This window comes from Lathamus discolor, chromosome 15 (genome assembly GCF_037157495.1).
Source record: "Lathamus discolor isolate bLatDis1 chromosome 15, bLatDis1.hap1, whole genome shotgun sequence".
NCBI lineage: Eukaryota > Metazoa > Chordata > Aves > Psittaciformes > Psittacidae > Lathamus > Lathamus discolor.
The window spans coordinates 476548-496311 of NC_088898.1; the positions used below are offsets into that span (position 1 = coordinate 476548).

At 56.7% G+C, this 19764-nt stretch overlaps 3 protein-coding genes across 13 annotated transcripts in view; 1 reads left to right on the forward strand and 2 right to left on the reverse strand.

Moving 5' to 3' along the window:
* The window catches only part of VAV2 (vav guanine nucleotide exchange factor 2), a 104042-nt gene extending 98525 nt beyond the window's left edge, over window positions 1-5517 (reverse strand). The window contains exon 1 of one of the 3 annotated variants that reach the window (XM_065696128.1): window positions 5023-5517. In XM_065696128.1, coding sequence (XP_065552200.1) covers window positions 5023-5226 — 204 coding nt within the window. In that variant the 5' untranslated portion in view covers window positions 5227-5517. The remainder of the gene's footprint in view (window positions 1-5022) is intronic. The other 2 variants (XM_065696126.1, XM_065696127.1) reach the window with 2 other exon arrangements.
* A 4794-nt stretch (window positions 5518-10311) lies between these two features.
* On the forward strand, window positions 10312-13486 carry BRD3OS (BRD3 opposite strand). The gene is made up of 2 exons (XM_065696163.1): window positions 10312-10369; window positions 10711-13486. Exon 2 carries the CDS (start codon window positions 11030-11032, stop codon window positions 11297-11299), a length of 270 nt encoding a protein of 89 aa, XP_065552235.1. The 5' UTR covers window positions 10312-10369; window positions 10711-11029; the 3' UTR covers window positions 11300-13486.
* A 1228-nt stretch (window positions 13487-14714) lies between these two features.
* Window positions 14715-19764, reverse strand: part of BRD3 (bromodomain containing 3) — a 34795-nt gene continuing 29745 nt past the window's right edge. For 4 of the 9 annotated variants that reach the window (XM_065696132.1, XM_065696130.1, XM_065696133.1 and 1 more), the window contains one exon: window positions 14715-19756. In XM_065696132.1, the coding sequence (XP_065552204.1) occupies window positions 19641-19756 (116 nt within the window). In that variant the 3' untranslated portion in view covers window positions 14715-19640. The remainder of the gene's footprint in view (window positions 19757-19764) is intronic. The other 5 variants (XR_010616214.1, XR_010616215.1, XR_010616217.1 and 2 more) reach the window with 5 other exon arrangements.

Sequence of the window (19764 nt, forward strand, 5' to 3'; positions counted from 1 at the left end):
ATATGTAATGAGGCCATTTTTTATAGCCTGTTTTGGAACAGAACCCAATTTCAAGAGGCAGAGAGTAAATAAAAAGCCAGAGAACCTGAGCAGGGTAAATCAGAGAGTATCTGCACAGACCCTGCTCACACAACCCACTACCCCGAGAAGACAGAATCTTATTTAGCTGCTATCATGACATATGGAAGTAATTACAAGCACTGTAGCTATAAAGCCTTTAAGTGGCATGTCAAAAATCCCAAAGCCTCGTGAACAATTACTGATACCAAACAGGCCAACGTGCCTTCATCTCCCCGCAGCTTAGGGAAGCAGTTGCCACAACCACCCTCTTGTGACAACAAATGAATCCTGGAATCCCAGACTGGTTTGGGTTGGAAGAGACCTTAAACCTCACCCAGTTACAGCCCCCTGCCACAGGCAAGGACACCTTCCACTAGAGCAGGTTGCTCCAAGCCCCATCCAGCCTGGCCTTGAACACTGCCAGGGATGGGGCATGATGATAAGCACCTTCATCATTGATAAACAGGACTCTGGTATCAAATTAGTGCCATCCTCCAGACCCTTCTCCAGGCTCCCTGAGCAGCTCAGCCTGGTGCAGGTGGGACACCCATCAATCCCAGGCAGTCAGTTGTCTGCTTGGCTCCTTAATAAGAGCAGAACAGAGCAGTGGGCAGCCAAGTCATCACACCAATTACATCTGCTGTGTCTCAGCAGTCTCGAGAGCTCCAGTAAAACCTCCAGGCGCTGCAGACCGAGATGGATTATCTCTAGGGAGATGTCAATATGCTTCAAAATAAGAATCCTTAATGAGCTGCCCATTACTGCTAACTCAGAGTCTGCACACACAGATACACACATTACATACACGGCTGCTTCATTTCAAGTATCCAGAAGATTCAGAAGCAGGAAAAAAAGAAGATACTTAGCAGTGTCCAGGCTAACCTTAAAAGAAGGGTGAATGTGATGTAGTACCAACAGCAGTCTTCCTACCACAACAAATCCTGTGACCAAGCCCTAGAAAGGTGCAGCTGCTTTGCTATAGAAAACAATTTCCACTTGTCCCATTATAGAATCCCAGAGTCCCAGACTGGTTTGGGTGGAAGGGACCTTAAAGCTCATCCAGCTCCAACCCCTGCCACGGGCAGGGACCCCTTCCACTGGAGCAGCTTGCTCCAAGCCCCTGTGTCCAACCTGGCCTTGAGCACTGCCAGGGATGGGGGAGCCACAGCTTCTCTGGGCACCCTGTGCCAGCGCCTCAGCACCCTCACAGGGAAGAGCTTCTGTGTAAGGGGGAATGTCAATGCCATGGCAGGTAACACCACAACAGCGTGCCCAGGCAGCCAGGACAGGGGCAGTGGGAAGATGGGGCACAGAGGCTCCCATCGTCAGAGGTAATTCCTCTTCAGAGGTGAGCCCCGCCTGCAAAGGTGTCCGGCACCCACGAGGTGTCTGCTCAAGCAGGAAGCCCCCATCGCAGGGCTGCACTTCCCTGCACACGTCAGTGCCAGGAGGGATCGATTTTATCCAAGGCAAATGCAAAAGAACTTGAAAAATAACAACAATCCCCAGAGCAAAACTCGCACACCGAGCACCAACCTCACCCACACCCGCAGGGCTCTGCTGCGCTTACTTTTTATGCCTCATCATGCTGAAACACCACTGAGGAGTCACTTGATCTGTATTTGACCAGAGAGTTAACAAAATTAAAACCGAAACCTCATTATCGATGAAAATCCAAAGCTGGGAGATCTCCATCTTGTAAATGCAGCTTGGGATGCCAGAGCGGCTGCACCACGGCGCTGGGATTTAGAGCTCGATACTGGGGAACAGGGGGGGAAGCGGGATTCTCAAGGCAGCTCCGCACAGACATGAGGAGAAATTCTGCACAGGGAACACAGCTTGAACTGCACCCCCGAGCTCCGACCACCGGAACAGACACAAGGCTCAATCAGTACGGAGGGCAAACGCACTCATCCCACCCCTCCAGAAACAGCCCCTCCAGCCAAAGCGATCAGCAGAAATGAAGTCCTGCGCCAGGCTCATCACAGGGCACGCGAGGCCAGAAGAGAACCGAGCTTTAGGACGTTTTTCCTGGTGATTTTGTTAGTCTCTGTGGAGGTTCGGTAGCTTCGGGTCACCCCATCCTCATCCTGCCAGGCTCCGCCGAGCGCCAGACCCAGCGTTTTGAAACTGAGCAGGAAAGCAAAGCAAACTCGAAACTGCGACCCACGGAGGTGATTTTACTCCTTTACTTATTTGTATAAGCACAAATAAATAAACCCCCGCTGTGTGGCCAGCCTGGGCTCCCTGCTGAGCGGGCACGGGAAGGCTTTAGGAGGACGGGACACGGGTTCAGCGCTCCGCAGCACAGAGCGCGCATCCCTGCAGCCTCCCCCATGGCAGGAGCAGGAGCCAATGCTCCAGCCCCCCAGTGCAGCTCCCTTCAGCTCACCTTCCTCACACCTTCCCCGGCTGCAAGAACAAAGCAGCACGGAAGGGGATTAAAACCACACAAGCACACACACCTCAGTGTCTGGATCTTAGAGCATTTCTTTGCAGAGATGTGATTTCACCCCTGGCCTTTGAAATGATGCTCACCTCAGGCAAAAATCTGTTCCTCATTACACACCTGCACAACCCCATTTAATTCACTGAGAAAGGTGGATGACAGAACAGTGCTGGGTGTTGCAAGTCGAGCACAAGTGTCTTGCCCCCTGGCATTTTGACTGATTACTGAAACCCCAGTAATGTCTGCAGCAAGCAGAGCTGTGAGCAGCCCAGCCAGGCAGAATGTGCCTTTATCATCAGGCACAACCTCAGAAGTTTCCAGGCGCATTCTGTCTTGCACATCCCTTCTGAACACATCACAGCTCTGTGACAAAGATGGGTTCCTACACTCTTCTGCTGGAATTTGGCCTGGAGAGACCAAACCATTCACAGGCCCTTCCCACAGCTCCCAAGCTGCCAGAGCAGCAGAGGCACCAAGGTGAAGAGCGGCAAGATGCCTCCAGTCTTTAGCTACCCCAGGGGAGAAGCCGGATTCCCAAATCCAGGAATAGCCAGAGAAACACCAAACACATAAGAGCAAGTAGAACAACTCGAATGTAGACTGACTTGGGTCCCATCCAGGCTGAGGCCAAGCATCCATAACATATCAGACAATGGCTTTGCACATCCCGGAGCTCAGCTTCACCCAGGTTGTGCTGGCCCGCTCTAACCACGGGGTCCTGACCATCGACACCTGAATGCTCCTAAAGCTGGGAGCACCCAGGTGGGGTGAGTAGAAAGTGATTTCATTCAGGGCAGCTGGGCTGCAAACTCAGCTCCAACAAGCATCCCTTGCCTGCGCAAGGGCAGCAGGAGCCTCGTGCTCCAAATCACCCCTGGGATCTTCCCTAGATCACAGGCACCACATTTCAACCCCTTCTGCATTCCCCGCAGGGAAATACTGAGCCAGAATTAGGTTTGGAGGATCACGGTATTTCCTTACAACTAAAAAAAGCAGCGCAGTGCCATTCCCAGCACATTCTAGGAACGCCCCAGTCCCCGCACACCTCCAGCTCCAGCACAACAGTTTATATTTGGAAGCATCGCTCTGTACGGAAGACAGCTTGATCAGTTTATAGCCTGGAAAGCCAAGAGGAAATCTCAGGGCATTGTTCCACCCGGGGAAGAGCCTCTGGGGCTGTGCTGTTATTTACTCTGCACCAGCAGCTCCCACAGGCTGGGTTCACCACGGGGCTGAGGCTTCGCTCGCTGGTGCCATGCAGGATCGGGGTCTTTGGCTCACGAGCAGCCTCATCCCCACGTTCAGAATCCCAAAGCACAGCCCCACGTCCCGGTCCCCAGGACTGGGTGTCCCGGCCTGCAGCAGCGCCCAGGGCCCTGTCTGGCTGCACAAGGAGGCCCAACCTGCACACCACCATCACCCTGGAACACAACTCCAGGAGAAGGGGAAGGCGCCGGCCGGGGAAGCAGGGGCTGCCACAGCGCAGCTCCAGAGCTCGTGTTCACGATATACATTATTCATCTCCCAATGCTTTAGTAAAGTTAAAGGGAGTCTCGCATGCCCTTGCTAGCAGGAAATTTCCCTTCGCTTTTACCAATAACGCCTGTGGCTGTTCAAAACCAAAAGCCAGCAGCTGACATCCACCCGTCACATCAGGGGCCGCGGGCAGGGGGGACACAGCACCCCACTGCAGTTGTTTCTGATTGATTTCACTTCCCGATTCCCATGCAAATGCCGCGCCGCTCGCCTTGCAAAAACAAGAGCCGAGCACTTAAACCCCGAACGACCCGAAACGGGCTTCGGTCCTGTCTTCTCCCGTTCGCTCAGGCCCGCTCCCACCGAAACAACGGCACCGGGGAACACCTCCAGGGAGGGAGCCCCGGAGCTCCCAAGGGCTGGAAGCCGTCTGCGGTGCAGGGAGCGGGGCCCGAGCCGCTGAACGGGGGCCGGGGTTACCGGTTACCCCACGGCAGATGTGGCACCGGAGCCCCAGCCCGGGCGGGCAGGACGGGAGCAAGACCGGCACCGCGTGGCCGGGCTGGGGTCGGGGTGCAGAGCACCCCCGTTAGCGGGGGTCGGGGGGGGGGGGGGGTCTTTATTTTCTTTCTCGGTCGTGGTGTAGATTTTTTATTTGCTTATTCTGCTTTTAATCTTCCCGGCCAAAGTCCTGGCCTCGAGGCAGCACCGCGCGCTGCTCCAGCACCCCAAAGCCCAGCGGCTGCCCCGCTAGCCCGCCCCGAGCCATCCCCGTCATCCCCTCCTCTTCGCCCTAGTATTTGCTTTTGTTCCGCGATGACTGCGCACGGAACGGGGATGGTTCCCCCTGCCCCGGGGGGGGGGCTCCCCCCCTCTCCCGGCACGGCCAGGGGAGCCCGGGGGGCAGGGGGGGCCCGGAGCAGCCGGCGTCCCGCGCACCCCCAAAACCCGCTCCCATTCCCCCTCTCACCAAGTTCTGCAAGGAGCAAAACCTCGCCCGGAGCAGGGCGCGCTCTGGGGGCCCCGCTCCCCCCTACCTGGGACATCTGGGGCCTGAAGTTGATGTCCTTGAGGTCGATGGAGCCGGGGGAGAGGTTGTGCAGCAGCTGGCAGAGCAGGACCCCGTCCCGCAGCGCCTGCGCCAGGTCGAAGACCACGGCCGATGGCCAGACCACCCGGTGGTTGGGGGGCAAAACTTTGCAGTCGATGAGCCAGCGGCCGCACTGCCGCCACTCCTCCATGGCCGCCGCCGTGCTCGCGCCCCGGCCTTCCTCCTCCTCCTCCTCCTCCTCCTCCTCCGGCCGCCGCTCAGGGGCAGCGGGCGGCTGCTCTGCTCCGCGGCACCGCGCTACCGCCCCGCTCCATCGCCGCCCGCCGCCCGAGGAAGCACCGCTCCGCGCCGGGGCTCTGCGGAGGAGGAGGAGGAAGAGGAGGAGGAGGAGGAGGAGGGAGAGGGGCGGCGCGGAGCTTTCCGGCCGAGGGCAGCCCCTGCCCCCGCGCGGCCCCTCCGCCCCCGGCTCTACGCGCGCCGCGTCCCTTGGAACAAAGCGGGGTCCCCGGGCACGGCGGCGCTGCCCCCCCCCCCCCCGGGCAGGCGGGAGGAGCCGCCCGGCCCCGCCGCCCCTTTGTCTGCGGGAGCCCGGCCCCGGGCGGGGGGGGGGCTCCCGCCGCCCTCGCTCTCCTCCCAGGGGGGATTTCCCCCCTTTCCCCCTTTCCCCCTTTCCGTGCCCCCTCGCTCCCTCCCGCCGCCGCTCCCCGCCCAAGGGAGCCGCTGCCGGGACCCCGCTGCCCGCACGCACCGGACGCGCTTTGTCTGGGCGCGCGGTCCCAGTGCCCCCCCGTGTTCGGGCTGCAAACGCTGCAGGGAGAGGTTTAACCCAAACACGCGCTCGGATTCCTCGAGTTCTAAGCATGAAGACAACTGCCCCGAGTGGCTGCGGGGAGTTTGGTAACGGCCTCAACTCTCGGCCATGAACTGAGCAGCAAACGCCCGAAAGATCTCAGGTTCTCACTGGTGATTTCCATCCGCAGGAGGGCCGCGCAGCACAGCCCCTCTGCAGATCCGCTTCCCAGATCCTCTCCCCAGAGTTTGCCGATTAATTTCCAGCCCGGCTTCCCAGATCAGCAAAACCGGAAGCCGAGGCTGGGACGAAGGGAAGCTCTTAACCTGGGTGTCAAGCAAACGCTGCGCTAATCTCTTCCAAATGGAGCCAAGTGGAGATGAAGAAGAAAGAGCGACTCTGCTGGCACGAGCCTTCGGTTTCAGCATAGGAAGGAGGATCCCTCCAAAGAACAAGAAACAATTGTTCAACATTCCAAGCACAGCTCCGCAGGCTGGTTAGTTTGAGCGAGACCCTTTTAGCCTGATGTGCTCAGCCTGCCTCGGTCGGGTGCATGTGATGCCCAGGGGCAGGATGACCCAAGAAGGAGCAGATCCATACACCCCAGTCTCACAACCAGAACCCCCCTGCCCCGGGTGCACTCTGGGGGGACTTCAGGCCCCGGTTCTTGGTATCCCATGGATGCGATTCGATTTCCCAGAACAAGTTTCTCAATCTTTGAGTTCTTCACACATCTTTTACCTCAGGTCCCCACCGGGTCTCCAGCAGCACCCACGGGGCTGCCCGGGGGAACTGGGTGACCCTCCACTAATCTGCCCTGAGGGGTCAGGTCCGCAGGCAGGGACAAGAGGAGATGATTGAATGCATGTAACTGAGCTGCCGGCTGCAGCCTGGCCTTTCTGCTGCCCCATGAGCAGCCCTTGGCCCCTGGAAGGAGCAGTCGGTGCAGGGGCGAAGGCGGCCGCTGCGGGAGGTGTTGAAGGGAGTCGGGATCTCACCTCCCCTGCAGCAACCACAAAGCCGGGGCAGAAGCGGGGCCGAGGGCAGGAAGGGGGCAAACAACCGAAAAGCGGCACAAAGAGGGGAGCCTGTGCCCGGCACACGCGGCGCTGCCCCGCGAGCCACAGCGCACACAAACGCCCTGGAGCTGGCGCTGCCCTTGGCACTGCTGGGAATGCCACGCGGGGAACGACGGACAGGCAGGGAAAGCCGGGGAATGACGGACAGCGGGGCTGAGGCTGCTGCCGCGCAGGCAGGGGCTGCAGTACCCTCTGCTGGAGACCCAGGGCACAGCTTCTCCTTCGCAGTCAGTGTGGAACAGGGAAAACTGGGAAGGGAAGGAAGGAAAGAAGGGGAGGAAGGGAAAGAAGGAAAACTTCCGCGCACAAACACGTGCGAGGTGATTGTACCCCACAAAGCAACCACAGCACATGGGCAGCTTTCACAGTAACAGGTATTTTCTGTTGTGTTGGCATCACTCCGGGGAGCAGCCGTGTGAAAGCACCCCTCATATACAAGGGCCGGAGCTCAGAACCCCCGTGGCCCGGTGCCAGGGTCTGTGTGTTGCCATTGCCACCTCCTGGGTTAGACCAAGCGTGCCCCAGCCCCTGCTCAGCCCAGCCGGGACTCAGAGCAGATCCTGCCCCAGCCCCTGCCACCAGCAGCAGCTTCGTGCATCTCCATCACCCTTGGGCCCTGATCTCCTTTCAGAGGCTATTTTAGGAGGCCTGTGCAGGTCGCAGCTCGCCGCAGCAGCGAGGGACGCACTGCGGGGTGCTCACCATCAGCTGCGCGCAGGCACCCGGTGCGCGCAATGGTTCTCGCTCTGGTCCATCCGCGGCTGTGAGCCCGCAGCCTGCCTGCCCAGGCAGCTCGAGCCCTGGAGCAGGCACTGCAAGGACCCTCCCCTAAGAGCCCTGTGCTCCTGCCAGGAGAGCTCACGGCTTCTCGCCTGCCCCAGGCTCAGAGGGAGCAGGGAAATCACCCTGGCACGGCGCAGTGCATGAGGCATGCACTGGGCTCTGTGCTGGTACCGGTGCAGCGCTGCTGCCGCCCTGTTTTAACCTGGATAAAGGCAGGGCCTGAGAGCGCAGCTCCATTGGAAAAAGGCCCCCACGGGGTTGGCATGGCCCCGCGTGCTCAACACAAACACCAGCACCTTCATTCTGCTGCTGGGACACCTCCGCCAGCCTGCACCTCGGCATCTTCCCCGTCAAAACCAAACCCACCCAAAGCATTTGACAGCCCTAAGGAGCAGATGAGGGGACCTTCACCCAGCCCAGCCCCACACGCTGCCACATCTTACAGCAGAGCAAGGCCCAAGCAAAGCAGACAGACACAGGGTTTCCTTGGAGGAGGGAGAGGAACTAACCATTGGCCGGGCAGCGCTGGGGTTCACCTCGATCCACTGCTGCTGCTTCCAGGGCCTCTGTGAGAAGGGTCCCGCTGCCGATGCCGCAGGGGCTCGCAGCAAAGGGCTCGATGGATGCTCAGAGGGGGCTGTTGCCTGTCAGAGGTTTGCCATTCTCGGCCTTATCTTGGCAACATCCCCATGCGCTGCCTGCTCCTGTTGTGCCCAGAGTCTGATGGCGACAGAGCCGCTCACATCGCAGCCAGAGCCTCACCAGAGCCAGGAAACGAAGTCGGGATCCACCAAACGATTTTGCTTTTCGTTCTGCAGCTCCCACAAGGTGCGGCCGGCACCTGGCGCTGCTGGGATGCGATGGGGCGGCAGCGGCGGGGCCCTTGAGAGTCAGTGCTTCGACAGCGTGCTCAGGTTTACTTCCTTTTGCTTTCTTCCCTCTTCTTCGTGTTTGGTCTGGGTCTCCTGGGGAGGGAATCGTGGTTTGCCTTCTATCCGATGGAAGAGGATCCCTGCATCGTGGTTGTGTCCTTGAAGGCCAAGTGGGACAGCACCAGCACCTCAAGCAGCTCTGGCGCAATGGGTGCATCAGCCCCTTCACAAGAGATTAGATGGTGCTGTGCTAACAGGAGATAAGACGATTGAGGGCTTAAATTTAGCACCATCTGAAAAAGAATAAGCCCCACAGCTCTCTCCAAACCCGTTTCTCACCGTGCCTGGAAGGGACAGGCTGCCCAAGGAAGTTGTGAACACCCTGTACCATGGCCTTGAGCAGCCTGCTCTAGTGGAAGGTGTCCCAGCCCGTGACAGGGGGTTGGAACTCGATGATCTTAAGGTCCTTTCCAGCCCAAACCATTGTATGATTCTATGGCAGCTGGGCCCAGGACCTGCACCAGAGCGATGGCTCATGGGGTACCGGAGATGCTGCTCCATCCCGCTCCTTTCCATGCAGGATGGTCGTGCGCAGGTATCAGCTCACATCAGGGTGTTCCTACCCCCATCACCCTGCGCAGGGGTGGTCACAGAGCCACATAAGTGAAGGGGACCAAAGGAACCGCGCACCCTGCAGCACAAGCGGCTGCTGCTCCAGGGACCCGCCAGGAGATGGGGCAGCGATGGGGCAGCAATGGGCAGTGATGGGCAGCGATGGGCAGCGATGGGGCAGCGATGGGGCAGCGATGGGCAGCGATGGGGCAGCGATGGGCAGCGATGGGGCAGCGATGGGGCAGCGATGGGCAGCGATGGGGCAGCGATGGGGCAGCGATGGGGCAGCGATGGGCAGCGATGGGGCAGCGATGGGGCAGCGATGGGCAGAAATGGGGCAGCAATGGGGCAGCGATGGGGCAGCGATGGGCAGCGATGGGGCAGCGATGGGGCAGCGATGGGCAGCGATGGGGCAGCGATGGGGCAGCGATGGGGCAGCGATGGGGCAGCAATGGGCAGCGATGGGGCAGCGATGGGGCAGCGATGGGCAGCGATGGGCAGCGATGGGGCAGCGATGGGGCAGCGATGGGCAGCGATGGGGCAGCGATGGGCAGCGATGGGGCAGCGATGGGGCAGCGATGGGCAGCGATGGGGCAGCGATGGGCAGCGATGGGGCAGCGATGGGGCAGTGATGGGCAGCGATGGGGCAGCGATGGGGCAGCGATGGGCAGCGATGGGGCAGCGATGGGCAGCGATGGGGCAGCGATGGGGCAGCGATGGGCAGCGATGGGGCAGCGATGGGCAGCGATGGGGCAGCGATGGGGCAGCGATGGGCAGCGATGGGGCAGCGATGGGGCAGCAATGGGCAGCGATGGGCAGCAGTGGGCAGCGATGGGGCAGCGATGGGGCAGCAATGGGCAGCGATGGGGCAGCGATGGGGCAGCAATGGGCAGCGATGGGCAGCGATGGGGCAGCGATGGGCAGCGATGGGGCAGCGATGGGGCAGCGATGGGGCAGCGATGGGCAGCGATGGGGCAGCGATGGGGCAGCGATGGGGCAGCGATGGGCAGCGATGGGGCAGCGATGGGCAGCGATGGGGCAGTGATGGGGCAGCGATGGGGCAGCGGCGGCACCCGCGGCAGCCGCACCCCCTCGGGGTGCCCCATTCCCGCCCCGCCCCGCGCAGGCTCCTCCCGCCGTGATGCGCTCGGGCCGCGCCTCCGCGGTGGCTGCGCCGGGCCGGGCCGCGCGGACGCGGTGAGCACGGGCGGGGGGGGCGGTGGTGCCGGGGGGGGGCGGGGCAGGGCCCCGCTGCCGGAACCCGGGGTGACCCCGGCGGGAGCCCCCGGGCGGTGCCGTCGGGGGGCGCGGGGGGGCCCGGGCCGGTTCCGCGGCGGGGCGGGGGCGGCCTCGCCTCCCGCGTCCCTGCGAAGCCCCCGCCCGTGGGGCCGCGGCTCCCCGGGCCTGGGCGCCCGTGACCTCTCGGCTCTGACCTTTAGCTCCGTCCTGCGGGCCCGGGCTCCGCTCGCCGGTGCAGCGGAACTGACCCGGAGCCGCGGGGCCCGGCCCCGTGCGCGGCCCCGCGCCCTCCCCTGCAGAGCCGCCGCTGGGCCCGTCGCGGTGCTTCCTAGACCCACACCAAGCGGCTCGCGTGCGTGCGGTCCCTTCGCCAGGTGACCCACGGGCAGCGTCGCCGGGGAGCAGCGTTCTGAAGCTCTGCCCCGTGCTTTAAGCCGGGCCGGGCCGCCCCTTGTGCATCCCTGCTCTGTCTCCTGAGCCGCGCCGGCGCCGACCGGCGGCTCCTGGGGATGCTTCCCCTTGAGCCCGAAGCAGCAGCAGTGGCCCCGGCCGACCCAGCGGGCTGTATTCCGGAGCTGCCGGGCGGGACCTGTCCCCTCCGGAGCCGTCCCCGAGCAGATGACTGACACGGTGATGAACGGGAGGGTGCCGCTGCCGGAGAAAGCCTTGTCCGAGGGCTATGCCCGGCTGCGGTACCGGGACACCTCCATGCTCATCTGGCAGCAGCAGCAGCAGAAGCTGGAGTCGGCACCCCCCAACACGTACCTGAGCCGGAGCCGGAGCATGTGGTACTCCCAGTACGGCAACGAAGCCATCCTGGTGCGGGACAAGAACAAGCTGGATGTGCCCAGGGACACGGGGCAGTCCAAGTTCTGCGCTATTATGTGACCGCTCTGGAGAGCGGCCAGGCTGGGCTCGGCCCGGAGGGATGGGGCTGCAGCACCCGCAGGGCAGACACAGGGCCCAGGCCAGGAACTGCGTGAGGTTTGTGTTTGTTGTCGCTGTTGTAGCATCGTTCTGCACGTCGGGAGGTGCGTGTAACAGCCCCGGCCTCAACCAGAGCTCACGAGCCCGTGTCTGCTGCCTGGCATCTTGGCGCGGTTCGTGTTGGACCATGTGCTGGGCGTAAGTGGCTTGGGTACAGTGAGGAGCACCCGCGGTCATCTGGGAGCCGTCCCCAGCCAGCACTTCCAGCGCTGGTCCATACGGATTGCCAGGGCTCTGCAGGGGCTGGCGGGAGAGGCGGGCGCGGATCCGCTTCCACCGAGGCCAGGATTATAGGAAGGTTGATCCGCACAGCCACGTGGCCATCACTTGCTCAGTGTGCGCTGCCTCCCTGTAGCCACAGCCTCGAAGTGGTCTCATACAGCCAGGAACGAGGTGATTTACTGAGGGGAGGAGGGAGAAGACGTGCCGAGAGCTTCATCTGAGCCTCCAGAACTCCGTCAGGAAAAGCTGTGCTGCGGTCTCATCCAAAGGGCCCTCCCTGGGAGCACAGCCGGGGGTCAGACAGGACTCTGGGGCTGCTCCCTTCCCGCAGCTCCCCAGCCCCTGATCGGCACCAGCCGCCGAGCGGGCACCTGGGAGGGAGGGACAGGTCCCGGAGGCAGCAGGGACAAAGTGGCTGTAAACGCACCCATCTGCTGCGAGGGGCACACGGGGGCTCCTGCCCCAGGCGCAGCCGCGGCAGCTGCCCTGAGCATTGGTGCACGCAGCGGCTCAGGGGGCTCAGTTCTGACGGGGGCTGCAGTAGGTTTGGTCGGTTTAAATCGCGTCAGCTGGAGCAGCGCGGGAGGGAAAAGCACAACTGCACTGGGGGAAGAGCACTGCTTCCAGGCTGCCTCCCTTAGAGCCCAATCCCCAGCTTGCTCAAGGCAAGATCACACCGAGAAACGCACCCCAGCGCCCACATCTCATTGAGACCAGAGCGGCGCTGACTGCACCAGGGCTCAGCACTGAAGGGTAACGCTGGGCTAATCACAGCCTCCCTTTACGCCCTCCCATAGCCCCGTGTCCCAGCCCAGCAGCAACTGGGCCCAGGCTTCACTTCAGGCAGATCGGTATTGGAGGTTGGCTTCAGTCTGGGTCATTTCCTGCCTGCGGCTGCGCACAGGCATTGTTCCATTTACCTAAAACCTCTTCTGCATTTTGTTTGAGCACTTTATTTATTTATTTATTTTTATTAGGGGAAGAAGAATCTCTGCAATGCACGTGTGGGGCTGCTGAGCAGAACTCACCTGTTCCAACATGAGGTGGTGGAGGTTTGGTGTGCTCGGCCCTGACCCACAGCACGTGGATGCACTGCAAACCAGAGGCAGCTCTTTTGGGGTTCTGAGCACTGTTTATGCATGTGTTGGTACCTCACACGTGTGCTCGTAAAACCAGAGCTCCACGTGCTCTCACAGCCCTCATGATCCCGCCAGCACCGACTGGCTGGAAGTGCTTTGGGGAATTTTCCAGCCAGGGAAAACCCTTTCAATGGGGCTCACGGAAGCAGCGGGATGGGGAGAGCTGCAGGGCCCTGGTGCTGGGTGTTCTGTGGAGCAGTGCCTGGTGCCATTGACACCCATGGGCTGGAGTGAGCCCCGCGGAGCTGTGGGTGAAGGGACCCTGAGTGCAGGAGAGGGGGGTTCAGCAGTGCGGGAGCACCCTGGAACCTCAGGAACAGCACAGCCCAAAGTCATTTCCTTTACTTTTCTCATAGAAAAAAGCCCACAACTTGTTTTTCTGTTTAATTGATTAAGTTGATTACTTTGGATCTAATCCGGCTCTTTTTGTTAACGTAGCTGGTAAACCAAGATTCAGTTATTTGAAGAGTGTTAACTGGAATACCCAAGAAAATCCTAGGTATGTGCATAAGTTCCTCCAGGACTGGGGCTGGATGGGACAGTGCAGGCAATAGGATTTGCTCGCCCTCACGCTGTGAATGTGACCGTTTCATTTCCACATCCGTGTCCTCATTAGTCACAGCAGGTTTGTGGAGTGGCTGCTGTGAGCAGTGCTGTTGTGTTGATGCACTTGTTTAAACACTGTTGTAGCCTCTTTGGTAGAGAGCATTAAAGTGATTTGAATGCAGCATCACGCGTGGCCGGTTCTCTCCTGGGTGCTCAGCACTTGGGCACGCTGAGGGGCACAACCCACAGAGGGAAAGGCAGCAGAGCAGCAGCTCCCAGCCGGGAGCTGCCTCAGGTACAGGTGGGGCTGGGGGTCCCCTCCCGCTCCAGTCACCCGTGAAGTGCAGCCCATGCAGAGAAGCCTGCTCCAGGTTCTCAAGCCCAAGAGCCTGGCCAAGCCTCCACGGTGCATTGGGCCTGACCCAGACAAAGACACATCTGAGCGTCACACAATGAATGATCTCCATTGCCATCAGTGTGAGCTGAACCTCGGGTAAGTTGTGCTTGTCCTCAACCTCCTCCAAGGCTGTAGCAAGAGCCACCGATGCACCTAGCACCAATTCGCTAGTAAATACCAAAGAAAACATCCTCCTGTGGGGCAACGGTGACTGTGAGGACAGGTTGAACAAACGTGGCCTGTGCGGTATCACTAATACACCACCACGCAACACAGCTACGCAAACAGCAAAGCAAAACGTTTGCCAAAACCTTAAATTGTGACTTTTAAGTGCAGTGAGCAGGAACAGGGTTAGAGAAAGATTAACCCCGGGTAAACTTGGCTGTTGTAACCCTTACCTTCTAAATAAACCATTAGGCATGCAAAGAAACCCAACAGCAAACCCAACCTGAATCCTCCCAAGTGACCAAAACAGAACTTGGCCACCACACAGCAATGTCAAGACTGGGCCATGCCTGTGAGCAGCACCTCTGGGTGCCCCTGTCCCAGAGGTGCCCTCCACATCCCCATCACCCTGGGCTCACTGACCAGCCCTGGCTGGAGGAGCTGGTGCTGTTGCCAGCGCTGGGACATAAACCTGGGTTAGGATTTCCATCTCCTCCTTCTCAGCTGAACTTCCATCACCGAGATGCAATTCCACATAATCTGTAGGAAAAGTCCTTCCTTGGCTCTCCTGGCGCATTAAAGCAGCAGAGTGTGCCCCTCACCAGCACAAAGGTAGACTTAGAGCACTTGTGTGCCACTGCACCGACAGCTGGACCTAAGAATTACTCCACATGAGTTCAAGGCTCACAGCACTTGGGCTCTTCCTATACTCCTGTCTGTCTCCTGGCAATGCCACTGATTGCTCCAGCAAAGCCCTACAGGTTTGCAGCTGAAGCAAGCACAAGGAGACAAGGAAAGGGAAAGGGAGAGGAGAGGGGAAAACGCAGGATCAAACTGCACACACAAAACAATTTCTCCTTTTATTATGAAAAGAAACCGAATGCCCAGGACCAGGGTCCGTGATCACCAGTAACATCACAGATTACTTTCTAACTCTGCCTTTTAAACTCTGTCGTTGTTTGAGGCCAGCAATTTGCAATGAACAAGCTAAAACTACTTACATTGACTCATTTCTCCTCAGTAACTGACATTTACAGGAATATACTAGAAATGGCACTAAAAAGGCTTAAGAAAAAGAGTTACGGTAAACTCGCATGCACATCATACAGAAAAGTAACATTCTTTTAAATATTAAAAAAACAAAACCCAAAAAATACACCAACAGATCTGCCTGCGTTGGTTCTGTCAGGACCAGGGGAGTTCCCAGTGCCTGTGCCAATCCCGTGCTGGTGGTTTGGTTAGTTCTAAAAATGACAGTTACAAAGAGCTGCAAATACCAGTTCTTAAAAAAGCGTCTGGTTGTTCACAAGCAAGAGGATGCTGCAATGGGATGAACCCATCCCCAGCAGCACAGAGCCTACCCAGTCAGCCCCAGTGAACAGCTCCGTGCGAGAGCAGGTCTCTTTAAAACCCAGGATTACAACAAAGGTTGTGGGGTTTGTGTCATGCCCGATCCCTTCCCCCGGTTCCAACCCCAACTGTAAAAAACATCATTCCTTTCAAAACAAGGAAAAACCTAAAAACTGGTCCGAAAGTCCCCAAAACAGAGAAGAGCTAGGTTAGGTGGCTGCAGTCTGCTTCTACCACATGGAGAACATGGAAAGAGACCTCACAGGGGAACTAATGTGTACATGTACACGCAGACTCACTCGGGTACGCGTGCAGCTATCACACACACAGGTTACACAGTCCTGAAGTGTCGGCTCCACAGTTACAAACCCTGTCGGTAGGAAAGTTTAAAATCACATCGATACAAAAGGAAATGCTTTTGTACAGACATTTGGTTCGCAGGAAGCTGCTGTACCCAACAGATCCCTTGAGTAGCTCCCACTGCCCTCCTGAGCCCGCGGCTGATGAACAGCGAGAAACAGGCTGAGCTTGTAATCAGATGGAGTCTACAGAGCTTTCAAGGTGCAGGGATGCTGGTTCATAACAGGCCTGGTCAGAACTGGAGTTTCTCAGAAAAAAAGGTTTCAATAAACTACTTGTGTGTATGCATATACCTGAAATCAGACTAATTTCAGTGGAGCTTCCCCTGGAAAACAAAGTTAAACTTTGCTCCTTCAAGCAAAATTCTACCATAAAAAAATTCAATTTTCTTTATTAAGTTTTAAAAAAACCCTGTTATTTTCAAACATTTTATGTTTGATCATTTTAAAGTTCTCTGACACCTGCACTGCCAGGTCATGCAACACAAGCTCAGTTAAATAAATGCTCTATGGTTTCAATTTCCAACTCATTAAGGGCAGCTGCTACTTACTATGGACTGAAAACAGCTCTTCTTTCCTGGAGACACTCTGCTCTGCAGGTACAAGAGGCACCACTACTGACATGGCAGGAGAGAACCAGCACTACAAACAACACGAAAATAAAGAGTGTAAGAACATTTGGAAATGGGGAGTCACCAACTTCTTTCCTGAAATGAAGGTCATGGCAACATGGATTTCTCCTGTGAATTGCCGTCCCGTAGGAACACCTTACTTGCCATGAAAACATGCAGTTTCCCACCAACTGGAAGCTCAAGCTGCAGCAGGTTTCTGAGATGCGCAGGTTGTTCTTCATGCTCCTCAGTGGCTCTCATTGCTTGTTCTCCTTGCAAAGCCCCAAGCTAGGGCAGGTTTGCCAAGTACAATGGGATCCTCCTCCAGCGCTGCGGGGCCCTTTCCATCACTTTGTGCTTGGTCCCCAACCCTTTGGCTCCAACCTTCTCACGGATTGTGGTGGGACAGAGGAAGATGGGTCCCTGGTGCAGTCAGTTTGGAGCAGCGATGGTGGCACTCTGCAGAGCCAGTCCTTGGGCTTTGCGTGGTGGTGATGCTGGTGATTGCTGCTGGTGCTGCCTTCAGCACCGGCTGGGCTTTGTTCTCCCCACGGAAGTGACCACCACAGCACAGCAGCAGCACGGCTCCAGGCACTGCGCTCAAGGAAAGGTTTCAAGCAGGGAAAGCTGGGAGCTTGTTTATCCAAGTTGCCATGGTACTGAAGTGGCTGCAATTATCTTAATTAAAACACTAGTTGGTTTTGCTAATGCAAGTCTCAGACAATAGGAGAAACACAGATGAAACCCAACCCATTAAAACCCCCAAGCTCTTCATTAGGTGGATAGTACGTTTCCTCAGAGGAAATCCTGACGATATATTACTAAGGATCTGGTATGGGGAAGATTTTTTGAGGGCAGAATTTAAAATACAGGAACTAAATAACTCCATTGTTAACGGCAAAGAAAAAAACATTCATTTCAGTAAGAATCAGAATTCCCTCCTTCATCCAACTACAAATGCTATGGGAAATCATCTGCAAAGACTCAAGAGACTCCTACTACCAGGCCAAGCACCCTGGAGACTGCAAAACAAGTCAAAGGTGGCCAGAGACTCACAGGAGGAGCTCGGTACCTCACAGCAACACAGCTTCTCGCTCAGCCCAAGCCAAAACACAGGGATTCTTTTCTACAGCAAACATGTTATTGCCAGGACATGGGTCAGACACAGACAGAGGCACATCAGCTGTGCCAGACACACACTGAGCACCCTGGAACACTGATCTGACAGACACTGGTAAAGACAGTGAAGTGTCCAGCTAATGAAACCTCAACCGATGGGCAGTAAGTGACTGGCAGCTGATATGGATGCTGTTAGAAGTGCAAATCATGCAGTGCTAGTAACAGTCTGGTCCTGCGCTTCCCAGCAAAGGGCCATCACCCAGACACCACACATCCCAGCACAGCATCTCTGGGCTGTGGGTGCATTGGGAAGCCTGGGCTGGGGTTGGGGGGCCTCCAGGCCCACTCACCTATATGTAAAATACAAGCTGGTGCATTCTGCACCCCAGGGCCTCTGGCAAGCCACAGGCTGTGACCCCAGCAGCAGAGAGGCAGTGTTGGGGCTGGTGCTGGGAGAAGGAAAGGCATAACGTTGTTGAACTCTGTACACTTTGTCTTTACAATAAAAAGTTCAGAATTCATAAGAAGTTCCTGCCCCTCACATTACGAGTTATTACAGTTATAGGACTGGTGCTTTCCTAAGGCTGGATTACAAGAGAAAAAACCCACTGTTCTACAAATAGAAATTAAAAATAAAACAAGAGCAAGGAAAAGATTCCTTGAACATTACTGGGAAAACAACAGCACTCCGCATCAAGAAACTGTATCTACCTGTATGGCTCCAAAATCTGTACAAAACAGCAAAAAGGGGGGTAAAAAGAGAAAGAAGAGATTGAACAAACCAAAACCCAGACACACAAACATGACAGCACCAGACACAGGCTGGCCCATAGCACCTGTGAGTATCAAGTCCCATGTATTTGCATGAAGCCTCAGATGTTTATGTGCTTTATTGCTGGTTGCTTGTTTTTAAATCTGGTTCCAATCACATCCGATGTTTGCCCTTCTGCAGCTTTGCTTTTGTTATTTATTTCACTTTAAACAACCAATGGTTCAATAAATAAAAGACTTGTATATACATGAAATTAGGGACAGTGAAAACTGGCTGTATTGCAGCAGTGCGGGCCAGAACTCAAAAAATTGCTGATGTCTCTTCTTTTTTCCTTCCTCCCCTCTTTTTACTTTTCCTTGAGGTAAGCATTTCAGTGCCTGAAACCTGCGCCCTGCACAACACACGCAGCGTTCCCTCCTCGGAGCTTGCTACTGAAACAAGGAGAGGAACAAAGCCCCCAAGCCCCAGCACACACCATGTCCCTCTCCAGTTCCCTGCCAGCTCAGCCTCAGCTGGAGCTCAAGTGCTCCTTTATTTTAAGCGCAGACTGAGGTGCTTGTCATGGAGACAATTCTTGAGCCTGTGTCTGGTAACAAGCACATGACTCTGTGGTCACTGCAGGAATCACCCCGAGGTCCAGCTGAAGACTGTCAGCCAAAAGCTGTTTTCAATTACATGAACCCTTTCCTAGAGAATGCCCGTTTCCTGGAAATCATCTATTGCATGTGAAAAATAACATTTCCAAGAACCCGGAGCGTCCCTTGCTCCCGCCTTCCCAACACATCCCCAAGAAAAAGGAAAACCTCAAGTGGAAAAAACCAAAAAAATGCAACTACTTGTATTGCTCGTGTGCTTAAAGTTCATGCTTAAATACCTTCCTGAAGAGGTGCCTATGTCTCTACCAAGATTAAGAAAACCCCAAGAGCATGTTAGCAACCCGGAGTACATGACTTTTTTGTTTCTTTTTGTTTTTATGTAAAAAGATGATAGAATCTGACATTCTCATCACACTGGAGACTGCAAGATTAAGAATACTAGTGCTAGTAACAAATACACCACCTAGTTGAAAAGCTAACGCCTCCCAGATACAGTACCATTGTACAGAGATCTCTTTAGGAAAAGAGGTTCTGTTTTTCCCTTGTGTGAGCCCAGCAGCTCCTCAAGAAAGAACATTGTAGGGAGAGGGCAGGGGCAGGAGGGGGGCTGCAAGCCTCACAGAACTTTCTAGTCATCTCCTCCTGAGAGTTCAGGCTTCTTCCACTTCAACCAACCTTCGTCAGTTAAAATGTATTTCAGAGACTTTATGCAAAGGGAACTATTTGTCATGAAGTCTGGTCACACACACACACACGGAAAGACCTTTGACCTATTAAGAGTGCCCCCCCCAAAAATGGAAGATTCCTTTTATAACACTGAATTAAAAAATAAAGTCAGAGAAAGAGAGAGGGGACAAAAAAAACCTGACCACCGTGGAGCAAGAGCAGTATATTAAGGAAAGGAACACTGCAGAGCATCGGTGAAGGTGATGTCCATTTTGGGTGCTGGGTGTAAGTGTCCGTAACTCATTCCGAATCACTGCTGTCTGAGCTGGAGCCGCTGGAGCTGCTACTCCCAGACTCGGAGGAGCTGCTGCTGCTGAGCCGGGAAGGGCCTCCCAGGGGAGCTGAGCCAGATTTCTCTGTGGAG